General features: G+C 39.9%; 1 protein-coding gene across 20 annotated transcripts in view; it reads right to left on the bottom strand.

Moving 5' to 3' along the window:
- The window catches only part of MAGI1 (membrane associated guanylate kinase, WW and PDZ domain containing 1), a 618,838-nt gene that overhangs the window by 82,642 nt on the left and 508,955 nt on the right, over positions 1 to 27,241 (bottom strand). For 12 of the 20 annotated variants that reach the window (XM_079935010.1, XM_079935009.1, XM_079935006.1 and 9 more), the window contains 6 exons: positions 24,777 to 24,859; positions 20,591 to 20,629; positions 15,352 to 15,409; positions 12,302 to 12,399; positions 5,783 to 5,875; positions 305 to 487 (listed from right to left, as the gene is read on the bottom strand). In XM_079935010.1, coding sequence (XP_079791136.1) covers positions 305 to 487; positions 5,783 to 5,875; positions 12,302 to 12,399; positions 15,352 to 15,409; positions 20,591 to 20,629; positions 24,777 to 24,859 — 554 coding nt within the window. The remainder of the gene's footprint in view (positions 1 to 304; positions 488 to 5,782; positions 5,876 to 12,301; positions 12,400 to 15,351; positions 15,410 to 20,590; positions 20,630 to 24,776; positions 24,860 to 27,241) is intronic. The other 8 variants (XM_079935008.1, XM_079935002.1, XM_079934999.1 and 5 more) reach the window with 3 other exon arrangements.

Raw genomic sequence — 27,241 nt, forward strand, 5'->3', positions numbered from 1 at the left:
AAAGAACATTGGAGCTTTCTTCTGAAAAAAATTCTCACTATAAAAAACCAAGGTGAGAATCATTTATTCAAATGGATCTACATTTTTAGTAAATTACTGCCTTACTGTACTCAACAGCACCCTAACAGTTCCCCAAAATGGGGAAATGTTAAAATGCTTCAAAGCTTTTCATTTATACCAGGGAACGCATTTACTTAGTGCAGGAACCTTGTTCATTCGCCAAGTTTCTAAAGGACACTTACAAACTTATGAAATCATGGTGTCATCTGGTCCTGACCACACAGGACCATGTGGTGTCTCATACCTGTTTCCATCTTGCCGTCCAACGCGGCGGGACCATCTAGGACCAAGCTCTTGATCTGCAGAAACTCGTCAGGCTCATCCCCTCCAACGACCGTGAAGCCAAAGCCACGACTGCTTTTCCGCAGCTTCGTGTGAATGAATTTGCCTTTCAACTCTGAAGGGTTTCGTGTAAAAAAGGGTTTGCCTGGATTAAAACAAGAAATGTGTAAGGAACATCACCAGGAGTGAAAAGATGAATTAACTAAGAAATGATAAGAACTTAGAGATAACTTCTCCAAGCTCCTGTGCTGGGGCATGTGGGCACAAAGGTGCCCTAAGAAAGTCCTCTCTTGATTTCAGTACTAAGGGAGTTCCTAGGCCCCTTTGTGTAAGGAGGGGGCTAGGGTACATAGTGTGTCAGCACAAAGATCCAAAAGAAAATGTAAGAGAAGGATGACATTGGTGTCCATCGTCTGACATGGATCCCTAGTTTTAGTTCATGTAGTCTGACAACAAGCTACGTGAAGTTCTTCAGAGAAAGAGGAGCGGGTCTTTGCTTGGTGTCTTCTGTTTTGTCATCGTTTATATTTTCCAGTATGGCTTCCAATATATTGCCCTGTGCTTGGCCTCCACTTATAAAACCAATTAAGCAAAAACTTTAGCTTTCAGACAAACAGAAAATTCATTCTCAAACTAAATAGATAATACTAGGAGACATAGTAGAGTCACAAAGAATAACTTGATAAAAATGGAGAATCACTATATTAAAAATTAAAGAGTCATAACTCTACTGTGAATTGAATTCTAAAATTCACCTGATTTTTCCTGTTCATTTGCATCGTTTAACAATTTGTGGAATTGCCTAGATATGTCTGCTGCTAAAACTTAATATTTAAAAAACGTTTAGGACATGTGGCTTAGAATATTTAAGGAAAAAGAAAAAAACCTGAACTAAACAAAACAGTAACAAGAGCCAGATGGCTCCAAATTCAGTTGTCTTGTTTAAAATAAATTAATAGATATACAGCTTCCAAACATGCTACCTAAGGATTTATTGAGTTTTCTTGATAACATTCACAAATAACATTTTGTACACAAACCCAAAATTTTATTTTGGGTTTGGGCATTTCTCTGTAATTAAGAAGCTCATTGGAATTTCCCTGATTACCCCGGGGAGTGAACATCATTCTATGCTCAGACTCTTTCAACTCTCCTAATTATATTTCCCATCTCCCGCCCTGACCACAGCTTCTCCACATGCCCTATTTCTTTTCTATCAAAAATGTTATACAAATAAATAAATAAATAAAAATTAAAAAATAATAAAACAAACGAACAGGAGAAAAAGTCTCCATGTCTCTATATACCCCTGTACTACCAGGCTGGCACCCAGGAAGGAAAGTTATTTTTGGTTAGCTGTATCTTTTTTAAAAGGTCTCTGGGCATACATACAATCTTTAATTGCACACTTCAAAAGTTTCTGGCTCTTAAGAAGGCTGTTTTAAATTGCCTGGAGTCACAGGTCTGCTCACTCACCTCCTCCTCTCTACAGCAGTCCCAAGGCTGGTGGGAAGCATGACAAACTACAGCCCTGTCACCGTGGCTAATGAAAGGTGAGACCTAGCAGGATTCACCATGCGAAGTCGTCTGCCAGAGCGCCAGGGAGGTGATGTCAAGCGCAGCCAGGGCTTGTACTGAAACAGTTGCTATGGTAATTACTAGATGGAAAATCGAGGACCGTTGAGATAACCCCCAAATTTTCCTTTTTGGGATATGTGAATAGCAGACATTCTTGAGGCAGAGGCTACTAGGGCGAGCTCGAAGGGAAATGTATTTCACTTATGCAAAGACATCAATAGCATCACCTTCTCAGTGAGGCTTTCTCTGTCCACCGTATTAAAAACTGCAATACCTCCTTCAACATTCACAATCCCCCTTACCTGCTTCATTTCTGTTGTTAGCATTTACCACCATCCCACGCAGTATACATCTTACTTATTGGTTGGGGGTTTTGTCTCCCTCTCCCCAGCCCCTTGCAGGAGGGGCACTGCACATGCCCACCCATACAACACTAAAATGGAAACCCCATAGGGATTTCTGCTTGTATATCCAGTGTGTAGAACGTGGCCTGTTTCATTGTATGTGCTCCAAAAACGTGTGCTGAATGAATGAATGAACAACAACGCAAAGAAATGAGATTTAACGTGTCGTTGAGAAGGCAGAAAGAGGTGGTTGAGTGTGTAAGTTTCCCACCCTGATTATAGGCAAAGTTAGAAAATGTAAAAATGTATCTGGCAGATTATCTGAATGAAATGTTTTAAAGCCATTAGCGTATTTTGAGCTCAGAATGTTTTCAGCTTAAGAGACATGAAGAAGACATTGAAATTACACCACTGACTTCCTGTTTCAACACTTAACTAGGGAGGGAAGATCAGAGGGTTTCACATTTATGCACATTTTATTACATTTTATGTATGGGTAGATCATCAGTTATTGTAGTTTTGGAAAAGAAATGCTTTTCTACCCACAAGCAGTGGAATGTGGAGCTCTCTGCTGCAGCCCTGTGGCACGTGTCATTTTCTAAGCGATGCTAATCTCTTTACTAGTCACCACTTGTAGATGTGGTTATGTGTGAGGACCACCTGGGCAACTTTTTAAAGATGTAGGGGCTGCCCTGGACTCACTGAATCAGGATCTTCTGGGTCTCGGCCCAAACATCTATTCCTGAATAAACCATAGGTGCTTGCTTCTCTGCCAAGCTGCACTATTCTTGGTAATACTGTTTGAATACCCTACACTAGTGCTGTCCAAGAGCACGTCCTGTGACGCAGGAAATGCTCTGTATCTGCACTGTCCAACATGGCAGCTGCTGGTCACACGCAGCTCTTGAGCCCTTGAAACATGGCTAGTGGAACCGAGGAACTGAATTTTTGAGTTTTTAATTGTAATGAACTTGAATTTAACTGGTATCACATAGCCAGTAGCAGCCAAACTGGATGGCACACATTGAGACTATGCAATGAAGTAACCCACAAAAAACTACAACAAAAAGGTGTTAGCCAAAAGCTAAGCTGTTCCTAATGACAGCTAGGGTTCAAATCTGTGCTCTACTACTTCCTGGCTGTGTGGCTTTGGGCAAGTTACTAAACGTCTCTCTGCCTGAGGGTCGGATGCATAAGTGGAGGTAATGAGGGTACCAACCTCAACATTCACATGATGGTTGTAAGGAAGAACTGTGGACAGATAACATAGGTAAAGTGCTTAGGGAGGTGGCTGCTGCATAAAAGAGCTCAATAAATGTAGGCTATTATTTTGATGATGGTGGTGGTGAAGTGGGTGGGGTAAACGGGCAGCTACAAAAATCTCTCCCTGAGTATTAAGGTGGAAGATGGAGAGATTTCCCAAGAGCAGATCTCTTTAAAATTATCATTTGCTGGGATGAGAAGTACACTCTTGATCAGAAGCAAGTTTAGTTGAGCAGTGAACTTAGCAAAATTAATATCAAACAATCTAACCCTATTAGCTATACAGCTTCTTCCTGAGAGTACTGTCAGGAACATAGACCAGGATGCTTAACCAGCAGGCAGGGAACTCAGAGTTGTAACCTATGATGATAATATCCAATTTAATGTTTCTCACAATTGCAGCTTGGAGTCAAAGGGTATGGATTTAAACTGGCTTCTGTATCCATTATATTCCAAAGATATGACTATATGTGAAAGACAAGAATCAATGTAGAGACTATGGAGTAGAAGGGTTTTAAGAATAATGACTAGTTCCCACAGGGAGTTCAGTGAGCCTCTCCCAAACCCTAACCACTATGGGAGCCTAGAGGACTAAAGTAAAAAAGAAAAGGAAAGAAAGGCCTAAAACAAGAGAAGAATCTGAGATAAAGTTCCTAATAGAGATCAATTCCATGTGGACTCTTAACTCAGCTGGTGCACTAAGCATGTGGCACCCAGAACCTGAAACTTTAAAGCTTTAATTGATTTAATCTCTAAGACAATTCTTTAAGGAAGCTAGGCTGGTTATCATGGATGTACATACGTTGTTTCACACAATAATAAATTTAGCAGAGGCGACTAGGTCTAGTTCGCGGTATCCCCCAGTGGGAAATAAAACCAGTCTCCTGCCTCCATAGGATTTAAAGTCTGAAGAGGAAACTATTGTTAGATAATTAAACACAAATAAACACTAATTATCAACAGTTAAATTCTAGAAATAAGAAGTTTAGGATGGGAAGAGTGAATAAGACAGGGGAATCCAGCAAAAACCTTAGATGAGTAGAAGTTAGCAAAGCAAAGAGTGGGAGGAAAAGACAGCTGCACACAGGGAACAGCATATGCAAAGGCCCTGATGTGGTCCATAGTTTTGCTGATTTAAGGAATTGAAAAGAGGTTCAAGGAACTGAAAAGTTAGTGTAGCTAACTTACCATGAGCAGGAAAATAAGACAACATGAGGCCACAGAGGAATTTCATATTTAAAAAAATACAAAGCAGGCCCCAATCATGTTGATATGAATTAATATGTTATTATCTTCTATGTTCTATCTGTATTAAAACCATTAACATCATAGAAAAGTATGAAATTATTTTACATAAGTTGATATTAATACCAATCTCATGACAATATCAGCTAAAAGGGAAACAATTTTTCTTATGAAAATTACAATGGAGGAATGAAAATTAGGGAAAAGAGTTATTCTACTTATCTTTTAATGTCTGGCACAATTATTTATTTCTTTTAAAATGTTGAGAGAAGGAACACAAATTTTACAGTTTTTTTCATGGTTCTGTAACACAAACTCCCCAACCCTATCAAATATGCTGCTTGTTCTATTTTTTTTATTTAAAAGAAAAAAACTAAACAAAAAACCCCCAAACCTTTTCTATCCCTTAAGAGTAATGAGGCCTGAAAGTAGCAAGATTCTGGAGCTTCCAATTTTCAAAAAGGAATCTCTGTAGGGGATGCATACTACTTGTGAATGTAAATAAGTGAGACCCAGTGAAGCGATGTAAACATGCATAAAGCCCAAACTGCAGCAAGAATAGGGGTTAGAGTTTACAACACAATAATATCAAACCACTTTACATTTACAAGAAAATCTTAGTCAAAAGCAAATACGTTGACTAGAATCTTGAAATATCTAGTGCTGAATTTTCAGTGTATCTTATTTAACACAATATTAAATATCTGTGGTCTCGAAATCAAGGATTCACAACTCTAAGATGATTTCCCCCCCCCCCCCCCAGGGGCATTTGGCAATATCTGGGGACTTGTTTGTCACAAAGTGGGAGGGATTCTCCTGGCACCTAGTGGGTAGAGGCAAGGAACACTGCTCAGTGTCCTACAATACATACAGGACAGCCCACAACAAAGAACTGTCTAGGAACAATTCTTTGGAATGACTTGGGTGTTACAAGATTCCACTCTTTAAAGTTTCTCTAAAAAAGTTAAAATTTTGAGCCAAATTAGGATGCAATTATAAAAACACTTTACCCTGAAGTGGAGCTTCTCTGGCCTGCTCCGGATTGCTTGGGGGGTGGTTTGGAATAATAGGAGGCACGAGCGATGAATGATCTTCTGTCCATTCTACAAGAAGACAAGAAACAGTTTGCTGTTTTTCCTTCCATTTGCTTACTTAAGATTACTTACGTAGGTCGCCTTACTTAGGATTCACCTTCTTCTTCATTATAAAACTACCCAAACCTATAAAACCAGAAGCAGAGAGCTTCGAATGAAAAGAAACTGGTACCTAACCCCACTCTGTGTTAAGGATAATAAGGTCCCTCCCACTGTGTGCGTGTGTGTGTGTGTGTGTGTGTGTGTGTGTGTGTGTGTGTGTGTGTGTGTGTGTGTGTGTTTCTGTCGCTTTCTCCTAAGATCTTTGAGGACAGAAATACAACCAATAAAAATACAACTCATCAAATCTCCAGCTCTCTCTAGCTGGAGAGTACAAAGTGAGACCAAGTAAAAAATATCAGGAAAGATACAGAGTTAACTAAAGCTGGCCCAGTATGGGAGAAACTTCTCTAATGCAATTTAGACCTAGCTTGGGCTGCTGAAGCCTGCTTGTCTTGGGCAGTGAAGGTGGATTGTAGCAGTTTACTAAGGTGAGATCCCCTATCATCTCTCAAACCCAAATGGGACCCATTACTAAAACTCCTCAGTCCTAAGTCGTACTCACTTTGGAGGCCCAGAAACAACCCACTACGAGTGACCCTTGAGATCTACCCCAAAGTCACTTTTCCAGCTAAGCTAATGATGTATATGTACATCAATTTTAACACTCATATATCAATTGTACACTCCCATTCCCCAAACTCATAAAAAATTTTTTAAAAAGTTTTAAATAGAAAGAGATTAAGGTAGAAAGGAGACCTTTTCAATGGGTAAGTATACTCACACACACATAGACACATACAAACACACTCTCTCTAAAATACGGTCTATGGCAGTGGTTGTCAAACTATGACTTATAGGCCAAACTGGTCCTAATGTCTATTTTTATAAAGCTTGTAAGCCAAGAATGGTTTCTACATATTTAAATGATTGAAAAAATCTAAAAAGAATATTTTGTAACACATGAAAATTACATGAGGTTCAAATTTTAGTGTTCACACATAATGTTTTACTGAAACAGCCATGTCCACTTGTTTACATATAGTCTGTAGCTGTTTTCATACCATACGGGCAGAGGTGAGCAGTTTTAATAGAGACTGTATGAATAGCAAAGCCTACAGTATTTATTATATGGCCATTTACAGAAAAAGTTTGCCAACTTCCATGCTATGGTCTATATTTATTATATTCAATATTATAATAAGAGAAGTATTATACTTGATATACATATACCTGATATTCACTTATTACATTGAAGGGGTACTAAGCCTATTATTTTTAAAGATTGCAATGAAAAATGAGGAAACACCTAAGCATCTATTAATAAACAGATGGCTAAATGAAGTGCAGAGATTCATAAAAGGGAATAATATGCAGTCATTAAAAATTACAAGGTAGGAAACCTTCAAGATGGCGGAGGAGTGAGACATGGAGATCACCTTCCTCCCCACAAATACATCAGAAACACATCTACATGTGGAACAACTCCTACAGAACATCTACTGAACGCTGGCAGAAGACCTCAGACCTCCCCAAAGGCAAGAAACTCCCCACGTACCTGGGTAGGGCAAAAGAAAAAAGAAAAAACAGAGACAAAAAAATAGGGATGGGACCTGCACCTCTGGGAGGGAGCTGTGGAGGAGGAAAAGTTTCCACACATTAGGAAGCCCCTTCGCGGGCGGAGACGGGAGGTGGCGGAGGGGAAGCTTCGGAGCCACGGCGGAGAGCACAGCAACAGGGGTACAGAGGGCAAAGCAGAGACATTCCTGCACAGAGGATCAGTGCCGACCAGCACTCACCAGCCCGAGAGGCTGGTCTGCTCACACGCTGGGGTGGGCAGGGGCTGGGAGCTGAGGCTCGGGCTTTGGTCGGATCCCAGGGAGAGGACTGGGGCTGGCGGCGTGCACACAGCCTGAAGGGGTTAGTGCACCACAGCTAGCCGGGAGGGAGTCCGGGAAAAAGCCTGGACTTGCCTAAGAGGCAAGAGACCACTGTTTCAAGGTGCGCGAGGAGAGGGGATTCAGAGCGCCACCTAAACGAGCTCCAGAGACGGGCGCGAGCCGCGGCTATCAGCACGGGCCCCAGAGACGGGTATGAGATGCTAAGGCTGCTGCTGCCGCCACCAAGAAGCCTGTGTGCGAGCACAGGTCACTCTCCACACCTCCCCTCCCGGGAGCCCATGCAGCCCACGACTGCCAGGGTCCCGTGATCCAGGGACAACTTCCCCGGGAGAACACACGGTGCGCCTCAGGCTGGTGCAATGTCACGCCGGCCTCTGCCGCTGCAGGCCCGCCCCGCACTCCGTACCCCTCCCTCCCCCTGGCCTGAGTGAGCCAGAGGCCCCGAATCAGCTGCTCCTTTAACCCTGTCCTGTCTGTAGGAACGCCCTCAGGCGACCTACACGCAGAGGCAGGACCAAATCCAAGGCTGAGCCCCAGGAGCTGTGCGAACAAAGAAGAGAAAGGGAAATCTCTCCCAGCAGCCTCAGGAGCAGCAGATTAAATCTCCACAATCAACTTGATGTACCCTGCATCTGCGGAATACCTGAATAGACAACGAATCATCCCAAAACTGAGGTGGTGGACTTTGGGAGCAACTGTAGACATGGGGTTTGCTTTCTGCATCTAATTTGTTTCTGCTTTTATGTTTATCGTAGTTTAGTATTTAGAGTTTATTATCATTGGTAGATTTGTTTATTGATTTGGTCGCTCTCTTCGTTTTTTTTAATATATAGATAATCTTTTTGTTTTTCCTTTTTTTCTTTTTGTGAGTGTGTATGCTTCTTTCTGTGATTTTTTCTGTATAGCTTTGCTTTTACCATTTGTCCTAGGGTTCTGTCTTTTTTTTTTTTTCCCGTATAGTTTTTAGCGCTTGTTATAATTGGTGGATTTGTTTTTTTGGTTTTGTTGCTCTCTTCTTCCTTTTTTCAAATTACTTTTTATTTTTAAAAAAAAAATTTATTTTAATAACTTTTCTTTTCCTCCCTCCCTCCCTTCGTTCCTTCCTTCTTTCTTCTTTCTTTTTTTCCCTCCCTTTTCTTCTGAGCTGTGTGGCTGACAGGGTCTTGGGGCTCCAGCCAGGTGTCAGGGCTGTGCCTCTGAGGTGGGAGAGCCAAGTTCAGGACATAGGTCCTCCAGAGACCTCTTGGCTCCGCATAATATCAAATGGTGAAAGCTCTCCCAGAGATCTCCATCTCAACCCTAAGACCCAGCTCCACTCAACGACCAGCAAGCTACAGTGCTGGACACCCTTTGCCAAACAACTGGCAAGACAGGAACACAACCCCACCCATTAGCAGAGAGGCTGCCTAAAATCATAATAAGGTCACAGACACCCTAAAACACACCACCGGACGTGGTCCTGCCCACCAGAAAGATCCAGCCTCATCCACGAGAACACAGGCACTAGTCCCCTCCACCAGGAAGCGTACACAACCCAATGAACGAACCTTAGCCACTGGGGGCAGACACCAAAAACAACAGGAACTATGAACCTGCAGCCTGCAAAAAGAAGACCCCAAACACAGTAAGTTAAGCAAAATGAGAAGACAGAGAAACACACAGCAGATGAAGGAGCAAGCTAAAAACCCACCAGACCACACAAATGAAGAGTATAATAGGCAGTCTACCTGAAAAAGAATTCAGAGTAATGATAGTAAAGACGATCCAAAATCTTGGAAATAGAATGGAGAAAATACAAGAAACGTTTAACAAGGACCTAAAAGAACAAAACAGCCAACAATGATGAACAACAAAATAAATGAAATTTAAAATTCTCTAGAAAGAATCAATAGCAGAATACCAGAGGCAGAAGAACGGATAAGTGACCTGGAAGATAAAATGATACAAACACATGGAGAGATATACCATGTTCTTGGATTAGAAGAATCAACATTGTGAAAATGACTATACTACCCAAAGCAATCTACAGATTCAATGCAATCCCTATCAAGCTACCAATGGCATTTTTCACAGAAGTAGAACAAAAAATTTCACACTTTGTATGGAAACACAAAAGACCCTGAAGAGCCAAAGCAATCTTGAGAACGAAAAACGGAGCTGGAGGAATCAGGCTCCCTGACTTCAGCCTATACTACAAAGCTACAGTCATCAAGACAGTATGGTACTGGCAAAAAAATACAAATATAGATCAGTGGAACAGGATATAAAGCCCAGAGATAAACCCACCCACATATGGTCACCTTATCTTTGATAAAGGAGGCAAGAATATACAATGGAGAAAAGACAGCCTCTTCAGTAAGAGGTGCTGGGAAAACTGGACAGCTACATGTAAAAGAATGAAATTAGAACACTCTCTAACACCATACACAAAAATAAACTCAAAATGGATTAAAGACCTAAATGTAAGGCCAGACACTATAAAACTCTTAGAGGAAAACATAGGCAGAACACTCTATGACATAAATCACAGCAAGATCCTTTTTGACCCATCTCCTAGTGAAATGGAAATAAAAACAAAAATAAGCAAATGGGACCTAATGAAACTTAAAATCTTTTGCACGGCAAAGGAAACCATAAACAAGACAAAAAGACAACCCTCAGAATGGGAGAAAATATTTGCAAATGAAGCAATTGACAAAGGATTAATCTGCAAAATATACAAGCAGCTCATACAGCTCATTACCAAAAGCACAAACAACCCAACCAAAAATGGGTAGAAGACCTAAACAGACGTTTCTCCAAAGAAGATATACATATTGCCAACCAACACATGAAAGGATGCTCAACATCACCAATCATTAGAGAAATGCAAATCAAATCTACAATGAGGTATCACCTCACAGTGGTCAGAATGGCCATCATCAAAAAATCTACAAACAATAAATGCTGGGGAGGGTGTGGAGAAAAGGGAACCCTCTTGCACTGTTGGTGGGAATGTAAATTGATACAGCCACTATGGAGAACAGTATGGAGGTTCCTTAAAAAACTAAAAATAGAAGTACCATACGACCCAGCAATCCCACAACTGGGCATATACCCAGAGAAAACCATAATGCAAAAAGAGTCATGCACCACAATGTTCATGGCAGCACTATTTAAAATAGCCAGGACATGGAAGCATCCTAGGTGTCCACTGACAGATGAATGGATAAAGAAGAGGTGGCACATATATACAATGGAATATTACTCAACCATAAAAAGAAACGAAACAGAGTTATTTGTAGTGAGGTGGATGGACCTAGAGTCTGTCATACAGAGTGAAGTAAGTCAGAAAGAGAAAAACAAATACCGTATACTAACACATATATATGCAATCTAAAAAAAAAAGAATGGTTCTGAAGAACCTAGGGGCAGGACAGGAATAAAGACGCAGATGTAGAGAATGTACTTGAGGACACGGGGAGGGGCAAGGGTAACTGGGACGAAGTGAGAGAGTGGCATGGACATATATACGCTACCAAATGTAGAATAGATAGCTAGTGGGAAGCAGCTGCATAGCACAGCGAGATCAGCTCAGTGTTTTGTGACCACCTTGAGGGGTGGGATAGGGAGGGTGAGAGGGAGATGCAAGAGGGAGGGGATATGGGGCTATATGTATACGTATAGCTGATTCACTTTGTTATTAAGCAGAAACTAACACACCACTGTAAGGCAATTATACTCCGATAAAGATGTTAAAAAAAAATTTAAAGGTTAAAAAGAGGTAAATCTATATTAAGTAGCATTGAAATTTGTGCAAGAAATATATTTAAGTGACAAAAACAGGTCACAAAACTAATACATAAACAAATACATAATATATTAATATATATAAATTATGATCTACTTTTTGTAAAAAGATGAATATTTGTACATCCCCAGAAAATTTCTGCACAGTGTTTATTGCTGAGAGTGGGATGGGAACCAGTAGGACCTCCACTGGCTTAAATGGAGAACTTATATGTTCTCCACTCCTGAATTGTTCATATTTTTGTGAAGAGCATGAACAAACTTGTAGTTTTTTAAAAGCACTGAAAATTAACAGCGTTTTCTGATTCTTATATGTAATGTTCCTACAATTAGAAGTTAGTTCCATACCCAGCACCTCCTCTTAACGTGCTAAAAGTGGTTTGGATTTAGATACCAGGTGCTGTGCAAAAGCTACTGAGCACAAGGTAGTTCTTTCACCATCAGAAACGTTCTCCAATCTAACGGCAGCCCCTTTCTAAATTAGAGTGGAGATTGGGTGCTTTTCAACTGGGCCCCCCACTTTAGCTGTCCAGGTTCAGGGTATGGAATCTAGCAGAGGCTCTGCATTACTCCCCACCCTTCCAGGACATCCAGTCCCCAGCACGGCAAAGGACTTGATGCCCGTGGCCAGTTCTGACCACACGGGGGTGTCAGCGCCCAGGCTTTGCCCGGAGCTCCTTGGCCCACAGATCACGGGAGAGCGAACCTTCTGGCTGCTGCTGCTGCTGCTGCTGTTGCTCCAGCTGCTTCTTCCGTTTGGCTTCTAGAACCGGGTTCTCATATTGTGTCTTCCTGTTGATGTGGCTGGAGCAGAAGGCAGATTGCATTCAGTTAGGAAACATTGCATCCCACAAGCAAAAAGCCAATCAGTCCAAGTCCCTTGATTAGACCTGAGCAAAGCAGGTGGTCTGAGATGTTGAGCACCTTGTGTCAAAAAGCACAGTTAGGAAGATACGATCAAATAAAAACAAAAATGAATGGTTTCCATATACTGACTGCTTATTTGTCCCAAGCACTGTGCTACCAGCTTTACATGCATTTTATTTTTAAAATCTTCAATAAATGCTAGGATAGAGGTCCTATTTTTATTCCTATTTTATGGATAAGGAAGGGAAGTTTCTGAGCAGTTAAGAAACAGCTCACCTAACAAAACAGAACTAGTCAACAGTGAAGAGGATTCAAGCTCAGACTGGCCTGCTTTCAAGTCCCAGGATTATAACCACTGACTCTGCCAAATGCCCAAGGAATCACGTGACGGGAGGGTGTTTCTTTAATTCAACAAGAAGTCGATTATAGAATTATTTTAAAAGGAGATTAAAGTGAAGATGTGGTGTTGTCTGTAATAAGTAATGCCAGAAATTCTGCGTAACTTTCTACAACAGAGTTCACGGAAGCATAAGCATTTCCCAAACGATCAAGTTAAAAGAAGGACTCTACCAACATCTGTCAGCTATTCTGATCAATAGGCATGGAGTCAGGATTCAAAGGATAAGCCTTAGGCAAAAAGACTCCAAATGCAGCTAACCTAAGCAAATGTGATGTGTTCAAAGTGACAAAGACCCAGATACTTCAGATGGCTCCAAAACTAATAAGGCCAAGGCAAGATAAAAATACACACACACACACACAAACATATATATAAATCCAAATGCATACTTTTTGCCATCACCCTATTTAGTGTATGTATATGTATATACACACATAGTACACAGACACACAAGCATAAACATATTCCTATCTTTTTTCCTTCATCAAAATCATACTTCATAAGAAGTTTGAAAATATTCCTATTATGTGATTATTTAGAACTCAAAATATTTTTTCAAGCCAGGCTTTATTTTTTAAAGCCAGGCTTGTCAAGTAGGGTGGATAGACCGACTACCCTTAATTCCTATTATAGGACTACTTGTTTATTTCCTAATTCTGGTAGGCCATTTCATGCTAAGATATAGTCTAACATTCACAGGCACATGGATCTGAGAAGACAGGGAGGAGAAATGTATGGTAAGGTAACAACTCGCCCCTCACTCCAAGTCTCTTTATCCATCAAAGCTACTAGTCATTTATTCTTTTTCTCTTTTGATGCACAAATTATTTGAGGGAGAACTCAAAACAAGCCCCAATTAGACAGGAGCCCCACTGTATATCTGGGAGAAAAATGATCTGTAGGGCACACAGAGGAATTTTATGAGGGTCAGGGAAAAGACTAAGATCACCTTTCTTTCTCTTTTAAATTTTTTAAAATTAAATTTTTTTTTAATTGAAGTATAGTTGATTTACAATGTTGTGTTAATTACTGCTGTACAGCAAAGTGATTTGGTTATACATACATACATATATATATATGTATACATTCTTTTTTAAAAAAATGTTCTTTTCCATCATGGTTTATCACAGGATACTGAACATAGTTCTCTGTGCCATGCAGTAGGACTTTGCTGCTATCCATTCCATATGTAAAAGGCTACATCTGCTCACCCCAACCTCCCACTCCATCCCTCCCCAGATCCCCTGCCCCTTGGTAAACACCACTCTGCTCTCTATGTCTGTGATCCTGTTTCTGTTTCACAGGTAGGTTCATTTGTGTCATATTTTAGATTCCACGTATAAGTAATATCATATGGTATTTGTCTTTCTCTTTCTGACTTACTTCACTTAGTATGATAATCTCTAGATGCGTCATGTTGCTGCAAATGGCATTCAAGTTGGCCTTTCTAATGCCCCCCATTCCCAATCTTTCTGTTAGGTAAAGAGGTGGTAATGTGAGTATTGACCAAAGACACCTGCTATGTTGAACTCGTAATTTTTTACAATAAGATGCTGAGCATTTTATGGCCTGGCATTGTTGCATCATATGTTTCCATCACCAGGGTATTATACGAATAACTTTTCATTGCTAGCAGCATGAGTGATAGAAAGCGTTCCAGTGATAGAAAGCGTTCCAAGTTATCTTCATTGTGGCAGGTAGGATTTTGATGATAGAACATTTATATGGCATGTGTTTCTTTTGTAAGATCTTTTATTATTACTCATCTTTCTCAGAGGAAATGATGTAAAACATTTTTTCAATGTTTACCCACTTAGGTTTCTTTTATTTTCTTTGAGTATCATCCTACCAATATATAACTGTGATGAAAGGACCAAGTGTATGCCTCTTGCTAGAATAAGGTACATGGTAAAGAGGTAGTGATGAGGGTTTGAGACTCTTAGAAATGGAACACAGGAGCCACAGGTATGGTAAAGGCAAAGAGGCTTACACAGTCTTGCCACTTAGGCTAGTTCTCAATTTCCTTCTTAATTGCGGCAGCGTTTCATATATTATTTAGATCTGTCTGACCCTTCTGGAAAGTCTGAATGAATAAATAAATGATTACTGAGAACTTCAGACTTAAGCAGGGCAAGAAATAGGCAAAACTGATTCTTTTCCTGAAGATAAACAACCCATACTCAGTGTACTGACTCCTTGCTTTTCTCATTCATTCAACTAATACTTATTATTCAGTACCTGCCATACGCCAGGACTATGTTGGGCTTTGGTAATACAGTGATAAACAGAAGACATGAATACTGCCCTCATGGATTTTATAATATAATTTATCATCATTAGATTTGCTGAATATTTTTTCATTATAAAATTAATATTATGTTACTATTATTATTCTGTTTGTGCCTTATCACAATGGCAAACTCTGTTCAGCATAAGTGTAAATAATTACAGAAGGGTGCAAACTCAAATGTGTTTTAACAGGCACTTACTCTACATAGTAGATACCATAGACAGGGTCATCAATCTTTTCCCAACCAGCAGGCAGTTCTGAAAAAGAAAAGAACATTCAGACCAAGAAGAGCATATTCTTGAAGAGCCTAAGGATTTTCAACAGCTGGGTTAGGCAAAAAAAGAAAGACTCATAAAATAATGCCTTAAATCCAATTAAAACTGCGTATCCTAACCAAAAAAAAAAACGAAGAGTGAGAATTATTTTATTGGTGTATTTTTCTACACGAAGAGCAATTCTTTACTGATATTTTGCACAAGCAAATGAAACTTAATAAAATGCAGTCTCAGGTGCCTTCATTCTAAATCAACTATTAAATGAGATTTTAATGGAAATATAGTTAAGTTTTGCCTCGAACGCCTAGTTCCTATTTTAAATATTTGCTGTTTTCTCATTTTATTGCTAGACTACCTTATTACACAAGCAAAAATGGATGAATGTTTCCTTTCATTTTCGATACAATAGTGCCGTTTCTGCTCTCCCTGGAATAAATTAAAATTTGCATCTTATTTTCTCCTTGTTCCTAATTAAAATGCTACCGAGTAAATAAAAAATGGCCACATGGAGTTGGATTTTTGAATTGCACACATCTACAACTCAATTGCTATATCTGGACAGGCCCATCTTCACCGGGGCTGTGCCTATGAAAGCAGAAACACAGGTCCTGCTCTCCAAGACTCACTACCTAAGGGGGTAGACTATTCCTCTAAATGTGGTGGTAAAGTGGCATTGGGTGATATGTGTGCCTTTCTGAAAACTCACCTGTGCTCTACCGAACTTCATAAGGTTTCATATCAAAGGCTGCAACTTCATTAACTAGGTAGTAGTGGGTTCTGTCATAATAAGAACCTACTGTGAAAAAGCCCACTGCACCAGATAATTCGGTGAAAGAAGCAACTACATTGTGTTTTGCGTCGTTAAACAAGTCTTCAGGCAGAGCAGCACTTCTCCTTAAATCTCTGTCCCTTCTTTTTGGTTCCAGGTAAGAAATGGAGTCATGTGCACGTGCACATATACACACACAGGGCTAATTACTTAAAGTTTATGTTTTGCTCAGATTTGGCTGCACATCAAGAGACATTAATTTCATGGTTTTTGCTACACCTGATATTTGTTTTCAAACAAAGAGACAGGTTCCCCCCTTTGCTTCCTTTTTTTAAACAAAACAAAACAGAACACTTAGCAGGTCTTAAGGAAGTCTTTGGATTCTGGGAGACATAAGCTACTAAAAGGCAAGGCAGGGCCAACGTGCAGATGTTGATATAACTTGGCATTTTTGTACACAGCGTCTTGCGGACGGATGCAAATCAAATGCCTGGGAAATGGTTTCCCCTTACAATGCTGGAAATTGCCATTTAAATGCAAACGAACCAGGAAAACGTTTCCAAAGAGTTGGGAAATCAGAAGATTACAAAAAGGCTAATTGGTGCCCACGCATGTGCTTGTGCTGCCGTGGGGCAGAAGAGCGAGTGGGTGCGAGGGGACCACATCATGTTTAACCAGACTTCTTTTCAAAATCTGTAACCTTGATATATGGCCTGATTATCTTCAGATAAAATAGGGGAAAAAATTAAGAATTCAATTCATTCCATTTATTTGTCAAACATTTATTTAGTGCCTACTGTCTGCCTGAAGGTATGCTAGGTGCCAGGTACACAAAGATAATTACAAGTGCACCAGCTGGGCAGACAATTCATACATCATCACAGGGTAAGCGCTTTGATGGAGGTCCAAGGAGGCTGCAAGATAAGAAGCCACCTCTGGCTTTGCCCTGTCACCTACTCAACAATTTACATACTAGAGTTGAGACATGAGGTCAGTCAACTGGTATTTCTGGATGATTGTAAATTGAAACACATCTTCTGGGACAGATTAGCAAACTCCAGAAATGTTCCAGTTTTTCCAGCTATAACTCATTTAAAATTGAAAAGACAGATTTCTCACTTCCCATGTGGTGATTAACTTAATAATAGGAATTAGTCTCTGAAAGCTTAAAATAGAAATGGGTCATCGATTTAGAAACAGAAGATGTTTGTCTTCCAATGTGCCATTTGGTTCTAAAAAGTTGAAAATGGCAGAAAATACTGAAGCCCAGAAAATGATGGCGTTACAAATTTTTTCTTTTTTCTAAACTACTCTAAAGATACATAGAGAGCCACACCCCCATGTCTAACAACTGTCAGACATCAGAACAGTCTGTACAAGATGTCACCGAGATTTCAGGTGGCTCAGACCCTTTTGGGATTGTCCAGATCTTGGTCTGAACTTTAGCCCTAATGTTTTTGTTTTTGTTTTTTTAACATCTTTATTGGAGTATAATTGCTTTATACTTATACTATATAACATATATATACTATATAACATATATATACTATATAACACAATGGTGTGTTAGTTTCTGCTTTATAACAAAGTGAATCAGCTATACATATACATATGTTCCCATATCTCTTCCCTCTTAGCCCTAAGGTTTTATCAGTCTAGTGTTTGGCTAGCTACTTAACATCTCGAAACCACATCTTTGTCCTGGATTTACCTCAAAGGTCAACTGTAGACTAAATAAGGATGTTTGTAAAACCTTTTACACAGCACCTGGCACCTAAGCTCAGCTAATGGCAACGGTTCTAGGAAAGCCCAAAAGGAACTGGACAAATCTATATGGCCTGCTTGCTTGCTGTTCCTACCACTAAAAATCTCATGTTGTACTAATTATCGCCATGGAAGTGAATATGGAGCAGAAAAATGTTCCAAGAGTTGTGTCAGGGCACAGATTGAAAGTCATGTTCACAGTCAGAGATATAGTTCTACACTGTAATTCAGTGTTGATTGGGAGGGGATCTCATTTCCCTATCTAATGAATACTCTGTAATTCGAAAAGAAGGTTCTTCAAGTGCTTTTTCATTCTGGGGAGATTACTGCAGAAGATGTGATAAATTCTGCAAAACCAAAGTGCATAATGGAGCTAGTGACCCAGCCCAGACAACAGAGTTCAGAAATGACAATTCTGCAATCAAATGATCTGTGTCCAACACCCAAGTCCACCGCCCCTGCCTCTCAGAGGCAGATTATAGAGAGGGTTTCCTTGTCACATCTGCAATTATACTGTTCATTGAAAACCTGACAGTTGCTATTGTTTGCAATTAGGATCCTCTTATTAAGAAAATGGGCAGTGAGCTTGTCAAAGGCATCTGAAGTGAATGCAAGGAAAAACTGTGCGTGTGCATGTGCGTGTGCGTGTGTGTGTGTGTGTGTCTGTCTGTCTGTGAATAAGGACATATTTGGGCCATTTCTATTATACATGTTGCTCTCCTGCCCCATATTAAACACAAAAAGTATCATAAGGAAACACTGAAAAGTCCAACAAGAAAGAATTAGTTACTAAATCAGAAAACTGGCAAAATAACATGTGCTGATCTCAAGGGCAAATATTAAGACATATTATTATTAAGTCTCCTCTTAAGCCCAATGAGAGCTCCTCTTTCAGCCCCTCTTTACAGGTAAGGAACAGGAAGCTAAGGGAAGGTGAATGACTTGCCCAAGGTCACAGAGCAAATAAGTGGCGGAACCCAGATATGAGTCTAGGCAACCTGCCCTGACCCCAGAGACAGCTCCCACTTCACCAAACCATCTCCCAGAACTGTGGCTCTGGCCATGAGAAGGTAAGAAGGTAAGTAAGCCAGTAAAACTTACTTTGTAGAGTCTTTAACAGCACAGGAAAGTTTCTACAATGTTACAGATACATGAGAAAAGAAGACAATTGATTCTTTCCTGAAAACTTCAACATTCAAGCTTCCACAGAAGCAAATAAGGCTGTGCCCCTATGCACAATGGAATTATCTCACCAACTGCCCACACACAGTGGTGGGCACTCACACACATTAGTCAGGTGGCCAGAGTAGTTTAAATTGGTTCCACAAAGGATCGAGGCACTCATTTTTCATCTGGAAAAGCTAGTTCTGTCTTTTTCAATGATTTTATCTAATATCACTGGATTGATACTTTTTTTCTTAATTTATAAAATGAGTTTCAAATTGTTCTGTCACACAGGTTGAATCTCAAGTCATTCCTACCACAATGACCACAAGGACAATTTATTATACGTCTTTAAAAATAGATCTTTCGGGACTTCCCTGGTGGCGCAGTGGTTAAGCATCCGCCTGCCAATGCAGGGGACAGAGGTGCGAGCCCTGGCCTGGGAAGATCCCACACACCGTGGAGCAACTAAGCCCGTGCACCACAACTACTGAGCCTGCGCTCTAGAGCCCGCGAACCACAGCTACTGAGCCCGCGTGCCACAACTACTGAAGCCCGCTTGCCTAGAGCCCGCGCTCCGCAACAAGAGAAGCCACTGCAATAAGAAACTCACGCACTACAACAAAGAGTAACCCCCTCTTGCTGCAACTAGAGAAAGCCCGTGCTCAGCAACAAAGACCCAACACAGACAAAAATAAATAAACAATTAAATTTATTAAAAAAAAAAAACAACGCTGAACATAAAACATTTAACTTAGCAGGGAATATAATTCAATATATTCCAAGAGGAGAGATAAAAGAGTTTGGAATTATCTGCTAATGTAAATTATTTCTGAACTGCAAGAGCTTGGACTAATCAAGACTTGATTTCCATTGACATACACACTCTGAGGAAAATGACACATATAAACCCAGGATCCGGTTTTCAAGCCATTCACTATGGTTACAAAGTCAACACGCAGCTTGTGACTGAGTAACAACATAATACTAGGACTTAGTACCCATTCAGCTAATCAGTGGAATTGCTGTACTGCTGTTACTCTAAGATCTTTCAGCTAGTCTGGAAGATTTTTGTTTTGCTTTTCTGTATTCCCCATGGAGAAAGCCACCCACACCAAATAAATAAAGAAATGAGCCTGAGATAGATTATAGGAGAGTTGAAGGGACATGGCAAGCATCTATCCCTGTTTTTTCTTACTCCTCAATTTACGAGAGTATCCGGCACTGATCTGCTAACTCTCATTCTAGTCCCAATTCCCTCAGACTTCTTCTTTGTAGACACAACTTATTACAACTCTGTGTGATGTCTGCAGTCAGACACATGGGTTGTATACGATTGACCTTTCGTGGTTAAGCCGGAATGAAAATCATAATTGGAGAAGTGCAAACTAAAGAAACAGAGGGATTAAGCAAGTCACTGGGGACCAAGGCAACCAGGGCAAGTTATGCAGGCTGGGAGGGTTTACCTAGTTCACTGTCCAGCTCCTCCGTATGGATCCCTTCTTCTCCAAAGGAATAGCAGGAATGAGACAGAAAAGAGAGAAAGAAAAATTCAGACACCAGCACCAAGAAAAGAAACTCCCCTCAAGAAAAACAGCAGCAAACACATCACTTTGTTTTGTCCTTACCTGCATTGTGGCTTATTTCATTGGCTTGACTACTCAACTCGAGACCTCAGCGTAAATCATAAAACGGGAGAGCTGATATTGGCAACATAATTATATGGCTCACTTCCTTGCATGGCAAAATAGGGTTTGATCGGTTGTAAAAGATGACAAACACCTTTGCGGTTTCAACGTCCTTACGTGGCAAGTCACTTATTACAGGTCTTATTTCAAGCAAACAAAGCCGTTAGACCTTTCAATATTAGTCCTTTTAATCCTTCAATAATCTTCTAATCAGCGAGGCAAAATTACTTAACTTATAAGTAATACCGCTGCCTGAAAAACGGAAGGCGAGGTCAAATTGAGAATACAGGTTCTAAGGTGAGCTACACTTCATCGTCTTTCAAAAGGAGTTAGAAAAATGAACTATGTCAGGACGATATACATGGGGGAAGTGAGGCTTGATGGCTGCCCCAAAAGGAGCAGTGGGAGACGGAGCTTACTTGGTATAAGATTTCTAAGGCAAACAGCTCAGAAATAATAGAATGAAAATGTTCTCTGTAATTTCAGGGAGCAAAACAAGAAAAGATCCTCTCCATTCTTGACCGTCTCTGGCTGTCAGTAAAGCATTTTATTTTGACTGTGAAGAGAACACAGGACAGCACACAACACATCATGGCATAGACAGTCACTCCAGCTACACAGCGGGTGGCTATCCCTCCACTCTAAGCTCCACAAACACAGGGATCAAGCCTGTTTTCACTACTGCAATATGTTCAGTGCCCACTGAAGTTTTTGATACATAATAGGTACCAAATATTTCTCAAATGGATGAATGAATGTATGAACAAATGAATCGATTATTGACTTCAGTCACCAACGCGGCCCTACACACCTTGTAAACTCTTGATTTAAAAACTCTCCAACTGCCAACAATAAGGTTGACACTGGTATTGTTTCCTAAGAAGGGAATCTTATTTACATAAAATCGTTCATGAAAATGGCCTTTTGGATACTATTTAAAATATCTTTGGGGGCACTCGTTCATTTCCTCAAAAATTCTTTAATGAGAACTACTATGTGCCAGTCACTATGCCAGGTGACAGCGACATCGAAATGAGCACCAACAGGCACATCTCTATCCTTCCGGGAAAGGAAACATGGCCAAAGCTCACATAGATAAAAATTAAATTAAAACTATGGTAAGTTCTCTGAAGTTAAGATACATAATAGACTGACCTAATCATATCTGGGGGCAAAGTCCGGGGCAGAATCCCTGAGCTGTCATCTGAAGGTTATGCAAAATTTAATGAAAAGACTTAGAGTGAAAAATGACTAGAATTTAAGCTCTGCAAGAGCAGGGCTTCTTGTTTATTGTGTTCAATGATACATCTGAAATTCCCAGAATGCACTGGACATAGAGAAGGCATTCAATAATTATTTGTGGGATGCAAGAGTATTCTAAGAAGGGAGAACTGCACATCTAACGATCATGGAGCAGCAGCTCGATGAGGACTCATGGGTATGAAGGACAGACTATGGGTTGGAACGAGAGTCAGACAAGCTTAGAGACTGAACCACAGAGAGCTTGGAGACACAAGCTATGGACTTGGCATTTACTGAACAGACCACAGCCATTAAACAGGGCTTGAGGCGGTGGTGATAACACAACGACATTTTAAAAAACTGCTCTGAGTACGGTGCAAGAAGGAGAGCGGGCAAGAGTCTGGGTGGAAGATGAGCATGACCTTGACCAGCATGGCAGAGATAGTGAAGAAAATGGAGAAAATGGATTCCAGAGACATTTGGGAGGCAAGGTGAACTCAACTGGTAGTACATGGGTTAGAAGTGGGTGTTAAGAAAACTAAAACGTCATGAGGGACTCTTAAGTATGTATGAATTTACCCTCCACTGAGATGGGGAATACTTACAGAAGACCAGATTTGGGGTGGAGGTGGAATCATTAGTTGGGTTTTAATCAGAATGAGTTTAAAGTCTCCTTGAGACAAACAGTGTTATTAAAGATTAAAATACTGGACTGGAGCTCAAAGGCAAGGTAGAAGGCCTCTAAGTGAACTACTAAAACACAGAAATAACAACAGGACTTATACACTGAAGATCAAAATCCAAACTAGTTTCTGACTTTATCGAGATAGGAAAAAGAAAATAGAACATTTTTACAATAAGTATGATACCATACTGTTACATTTGATATGCATGTGACCTACAGAGAACAGAAAGAAACACAGGAACAATATGGTGACCAACAATGTGATTCTTCTTTGTGTCATGATAACAAAAAACAATACAAGGCAGCTTTGTGGTAACTGGCAAGAGAAAAGGCAAATATAGGAACTGATGATACCTGCCACTGTGGTATAATCTGGTTATATACTTATAACATTTGTGTATAAAGGCACACAGACATACATATAGTTTCTAGCAGAAAAAGAATCTATGAATTCTAATGGTGAATGGACAATTACTAAGCATTTGGTATGAATACATACTTGTTCCAAAGGGAATAACATTAACACCAATGACATGAATTCTAAGAACTAAAAATAACCAGCATTGTTAAGAAAAACATTCAGTAATTCTACTCAGTACTTTTACTCCGTTTTTCTCTGTAAAAGCTACTGGAGCCTTCTATTATCTATAAAATTATATTAACAGGCATTTTCATACATTCCCAGTATAGTTATAATGGATACTGACATTGAAGATCTGTTGGTAATAAGAGGGCCTAAAATGGCTTCAAAATCATCAGGCATCAAATAAAGATTAAATTTTGTTCTGAGAAGTTTTATGGTTGGAAGTATTTTATGTTCTGAACTTTGAAAACTGGTCACCTCTGTATTATATATTAAATAGAATATGTGAATAATCAGGACAGTCCATTATCCTTAAGCATGCAAAATAATGCAGCTCCCACGCCTGTTCCGTTTCTTCTTCAGGACTCAGCAACCGAAATAAAACCAGCCTCTCAGCTATGCCTCCTCAGTCAGAAGGATTTGCATTTCCAGTTGAAGTCACCCAGCTAAACGTGAACACGCAATTCTATGTTCATTTCATGTAATCTGCGATCCACATATAGTCTGGAGTGTAAGGTTTTGACAGGATCATATTTTACGGGCTTACATTTTCAAACAAACCTCAAATTTATACGGACATCAATTCTGCCCCATAGGATAAATTAATAAAGTTTCACTATCTTACAGTAAAATGTGTATTCAAAATTATACTACTAATTCAAATGCCAGAAATCAATAATGAGTAGCAAAGCAAGCCATTTCCCTTTTAATTCGTCCATGTCAAAAAGCAATTTTGGTAGAACTTAGGATAGACTGAAAGGGAACACATTTGTTCCATCTTAATTTTCTTTTCCTTTTGCAAAAGTAATCAGAAATTCCAAAGCCTTGAAATAAACTTTCCTTTTTTATGATAGTAACTCTTATAGACAATTGATTCTTTCTTCTTCTAATTAGCAGGGAGAGTGGGGCTCAGTCTCTTTTGTGGAAGAATAGACTTTCTCATATTTAGGATATACTCTAAATCACACACAGACTCCCAATCACAACAAAATCTGCTTTCTTTATGCTGAACCTGGAGAAATAATCAAATTATGAAGTATGAAGAGTTCAAGAAAAGTTCCTGATTTTTTTTTCTCTAAGACTGTCACAATATATAATTAGCGTCCAATAAGTGAGTGATCAGAGCATCTTTGGTTTCTAAATTCCTAGAGACTTTCTAGAATTTTCTCCAAGTTCCTGAAGGCACACGTTGCATCTACATTTGAATACTTTCTGACTGTGCTGAAGTTCTGTTTCTAACAGAGAACTGAGGATGCCTTTATGTTTAAACAAATCATTCTTTGAAAGCAATTTTGCTGATTTCTCTCCTGCTTTTGGAAACCATAATGCACTTACTAGAAACTGGATTACCTTTCAAAAACCCATGGTTAGAAACCCGGTTGACCTTGCTACAACGCTTTAAAATTTGCATGTGTGAACAAGCCCCTTAAACCCAGACCTTCCTAGCTCCTTACCATCATCTTCACACTCTTCCAGAGGCTTCTGCTGCTTGTTCAGGCACCGAGGGTCTAACCAAGATGTTGTTTTTGTGTTATGGCTGAAATCCAGAAACAAAAACAAGAAATATGTTTGAAAAGAAAAAAAAAAAAGGTAAAAAGCTCAATGACAGAAGATTTAAACAGTCTTGAACATTAACTCTCTTCTACCAAAGAAAAGATACTGTCTAACAGCAAACCGAGGCCAGAAGAGAGCCCCGGTTTGGAATTATGAAATGGCTTGAAGAGGGTCTTAGGGAGGCTGCTTCCTTACTCTAAGACATCACCATTCCATCATGGAAAGCTTAAAATGTAATACCAGCTTTATTTTTGAAAACTGAGCTCCAAATCATACCCCTTGTCTATACGGCCTACTCTTGTCTAGGCTTATTTTAGTCTTCACATTTGTCAAAGAGCGCATTCCAATTTATTTTCAATTTGTCTATGACTTCAGCGTTGGATGCTGGAATTCACAAAGAAGGCTGCTGTTTCACTCGTTATATTACATAAGAATTCCCAGGACTGTGTGAAACTACTTCAATCCATGCAAGTGGCTTGAAGCTGCTAAGACATACCATTCATCACAGTATCCTAAATTATGCTTCAGACATAGTGAAGGCAACCCCAGATCACCTATCCCAAATTGAACCGAGACCAAGGAAAAGCTTGGAAAAGCTGTCACCCCACTTCCTTCTGGAGGGTCTAGCCCAACCAGAGAGGAAGTGTTTCAATAGACACTGTTCCCTTCAGTCATGTTAGAAATGCCAGGAGAATGACTGGGAGAATTGACCGGAAGCATATCTGGGACAAACTTCTGCTTGAGCAACCAGTCCACTCTATGCAAACTAAATATGAGGAGCAAAGAACTACAAGTCCAGTAGTTCAAGCTGCAAACCAGAAACGAAACATAGAAAATTTAAAAAAAAAAAATTTTTTTTTTTCGAAGTTTACGTAGTAAACTAATGTCTGAAGTTTTGGTTGTAAATACATTGAAAAAAATTATCAAAGTTTTTAATTTTAGATTCAAATCTTATTAATTGTTGGGAAAAAATTGAGGCTTAAGTGAAAAACAGAATGTGCAAATGTGTACAGACATTATCTCAACTGTGTTAGAAGAAAAAAACAGGGCTTCCCTGGTGGCGCAGTGGTTGGGAGCCCGCCTGCTGATGCAGGGGATGCGGGTTCGTGCCCCGGTCCGGGAGGATCCCAGGTGCCGCGGAGCGGCTAGGCCCGGGAGCCATGGCCGCTGAGCCTGCGCGTCCGGAGCCTGTGCTCCACAACGGGAGAGGCCACAAGAGTGAGAGGCCCGTGTACCGCAAAAAAAAAAGGAAAGAAATAACAAATGAAAGTTAATACAGTTACAACTAAGATCACCAACAGCACTTATTTGTCCTCTTAGAACTATCATAATCTGTTATGTCATTTACATATAAATTACAATTTACTTAATCCTTACAAGAACTCTATGAGAGGAGCATTGTTAGTATTAAAGTGATTACTCCCCATTCTCCACATGGGAAAACTGAGGACAAAGATGTAAAGAAACCTGCCCAAGAACACCCTGTTGATGCATGGAATCCAACCCAGGGAGTCCCGCAGTAGAACCCATGGTCTGTGCTATTCCTACATAGTAGGAGTGCAAAAATGGTCACTGATGGGAGGGAAGATTATGTGTGATATTTTAAAAAACACTTTTTTATCTCAAGATAATTGTAGATTCACATGCAGTTATAAGAACAAACAAAGAGAGATTCCACATCCCCCCTTACCCAGATGCCACCAAGGGTAACATCTTGCAAAACTATAGTGCAAAGTCACAACCAGGATACTGACAGCCAGTCAACATATGGAACATTTCCATCATCACAGGATCTCTCACGTTGCCCTTTGACAGCCACACCCGGTTGCCTTACAATCCCTCCCTTCGAAACCCATTTTTAATCCCTGGCAACCACTGATCTGTTCTCCATGTCCATACTTCTGTCATATCAAAAATGTTATATAAATGAAATCATACAGTATGTAATCTTTTGGGACTTGCATTTTTCATTCAGCATAATTCTCCTCGAGATTGTTGCATACATCAATAATTAATTCTTTTTACTGCTGAGTAGTATTCCATGGCATGAAGGTACTACACTTTAACCACTGAAGGACATCTGGGTGGCTTCCAGTTTTTGGCCATTTGGAATAAATCTACTATAAACATTTATGCACAAGCTTTTGTGTGAATGTAAGTGTTCACTCTTCTGGACAAATGTGCAATGGCTGGGTCGTATGGTAACTGCAATGTTTAGTTTAAGACACTGCCAAACTGTTTCCTGGAATACCACACAATTTTACATACCCACAAGCAATGTGTGAGTGATATAGTTTCTCTGAAGCTTCACCATCATTTAGTGTTGTTACTATTTTTTATTTTAGCCATCCTAATAGCTATATAT

The sequence above is a fragment of the Stenella coeruleoalba genome, assembly GCF_951394435.1.
Source record: "Stenella coeruleoalba genome assembly, chromosome: 10".
Taxonomy (NCBI): domain Eukaryota; kingdom Metazoa; phylum Chordata; class Mammalia; order Artiodactyla; family Delphinidae; genus Stenella; species Stenella coeruleoalba.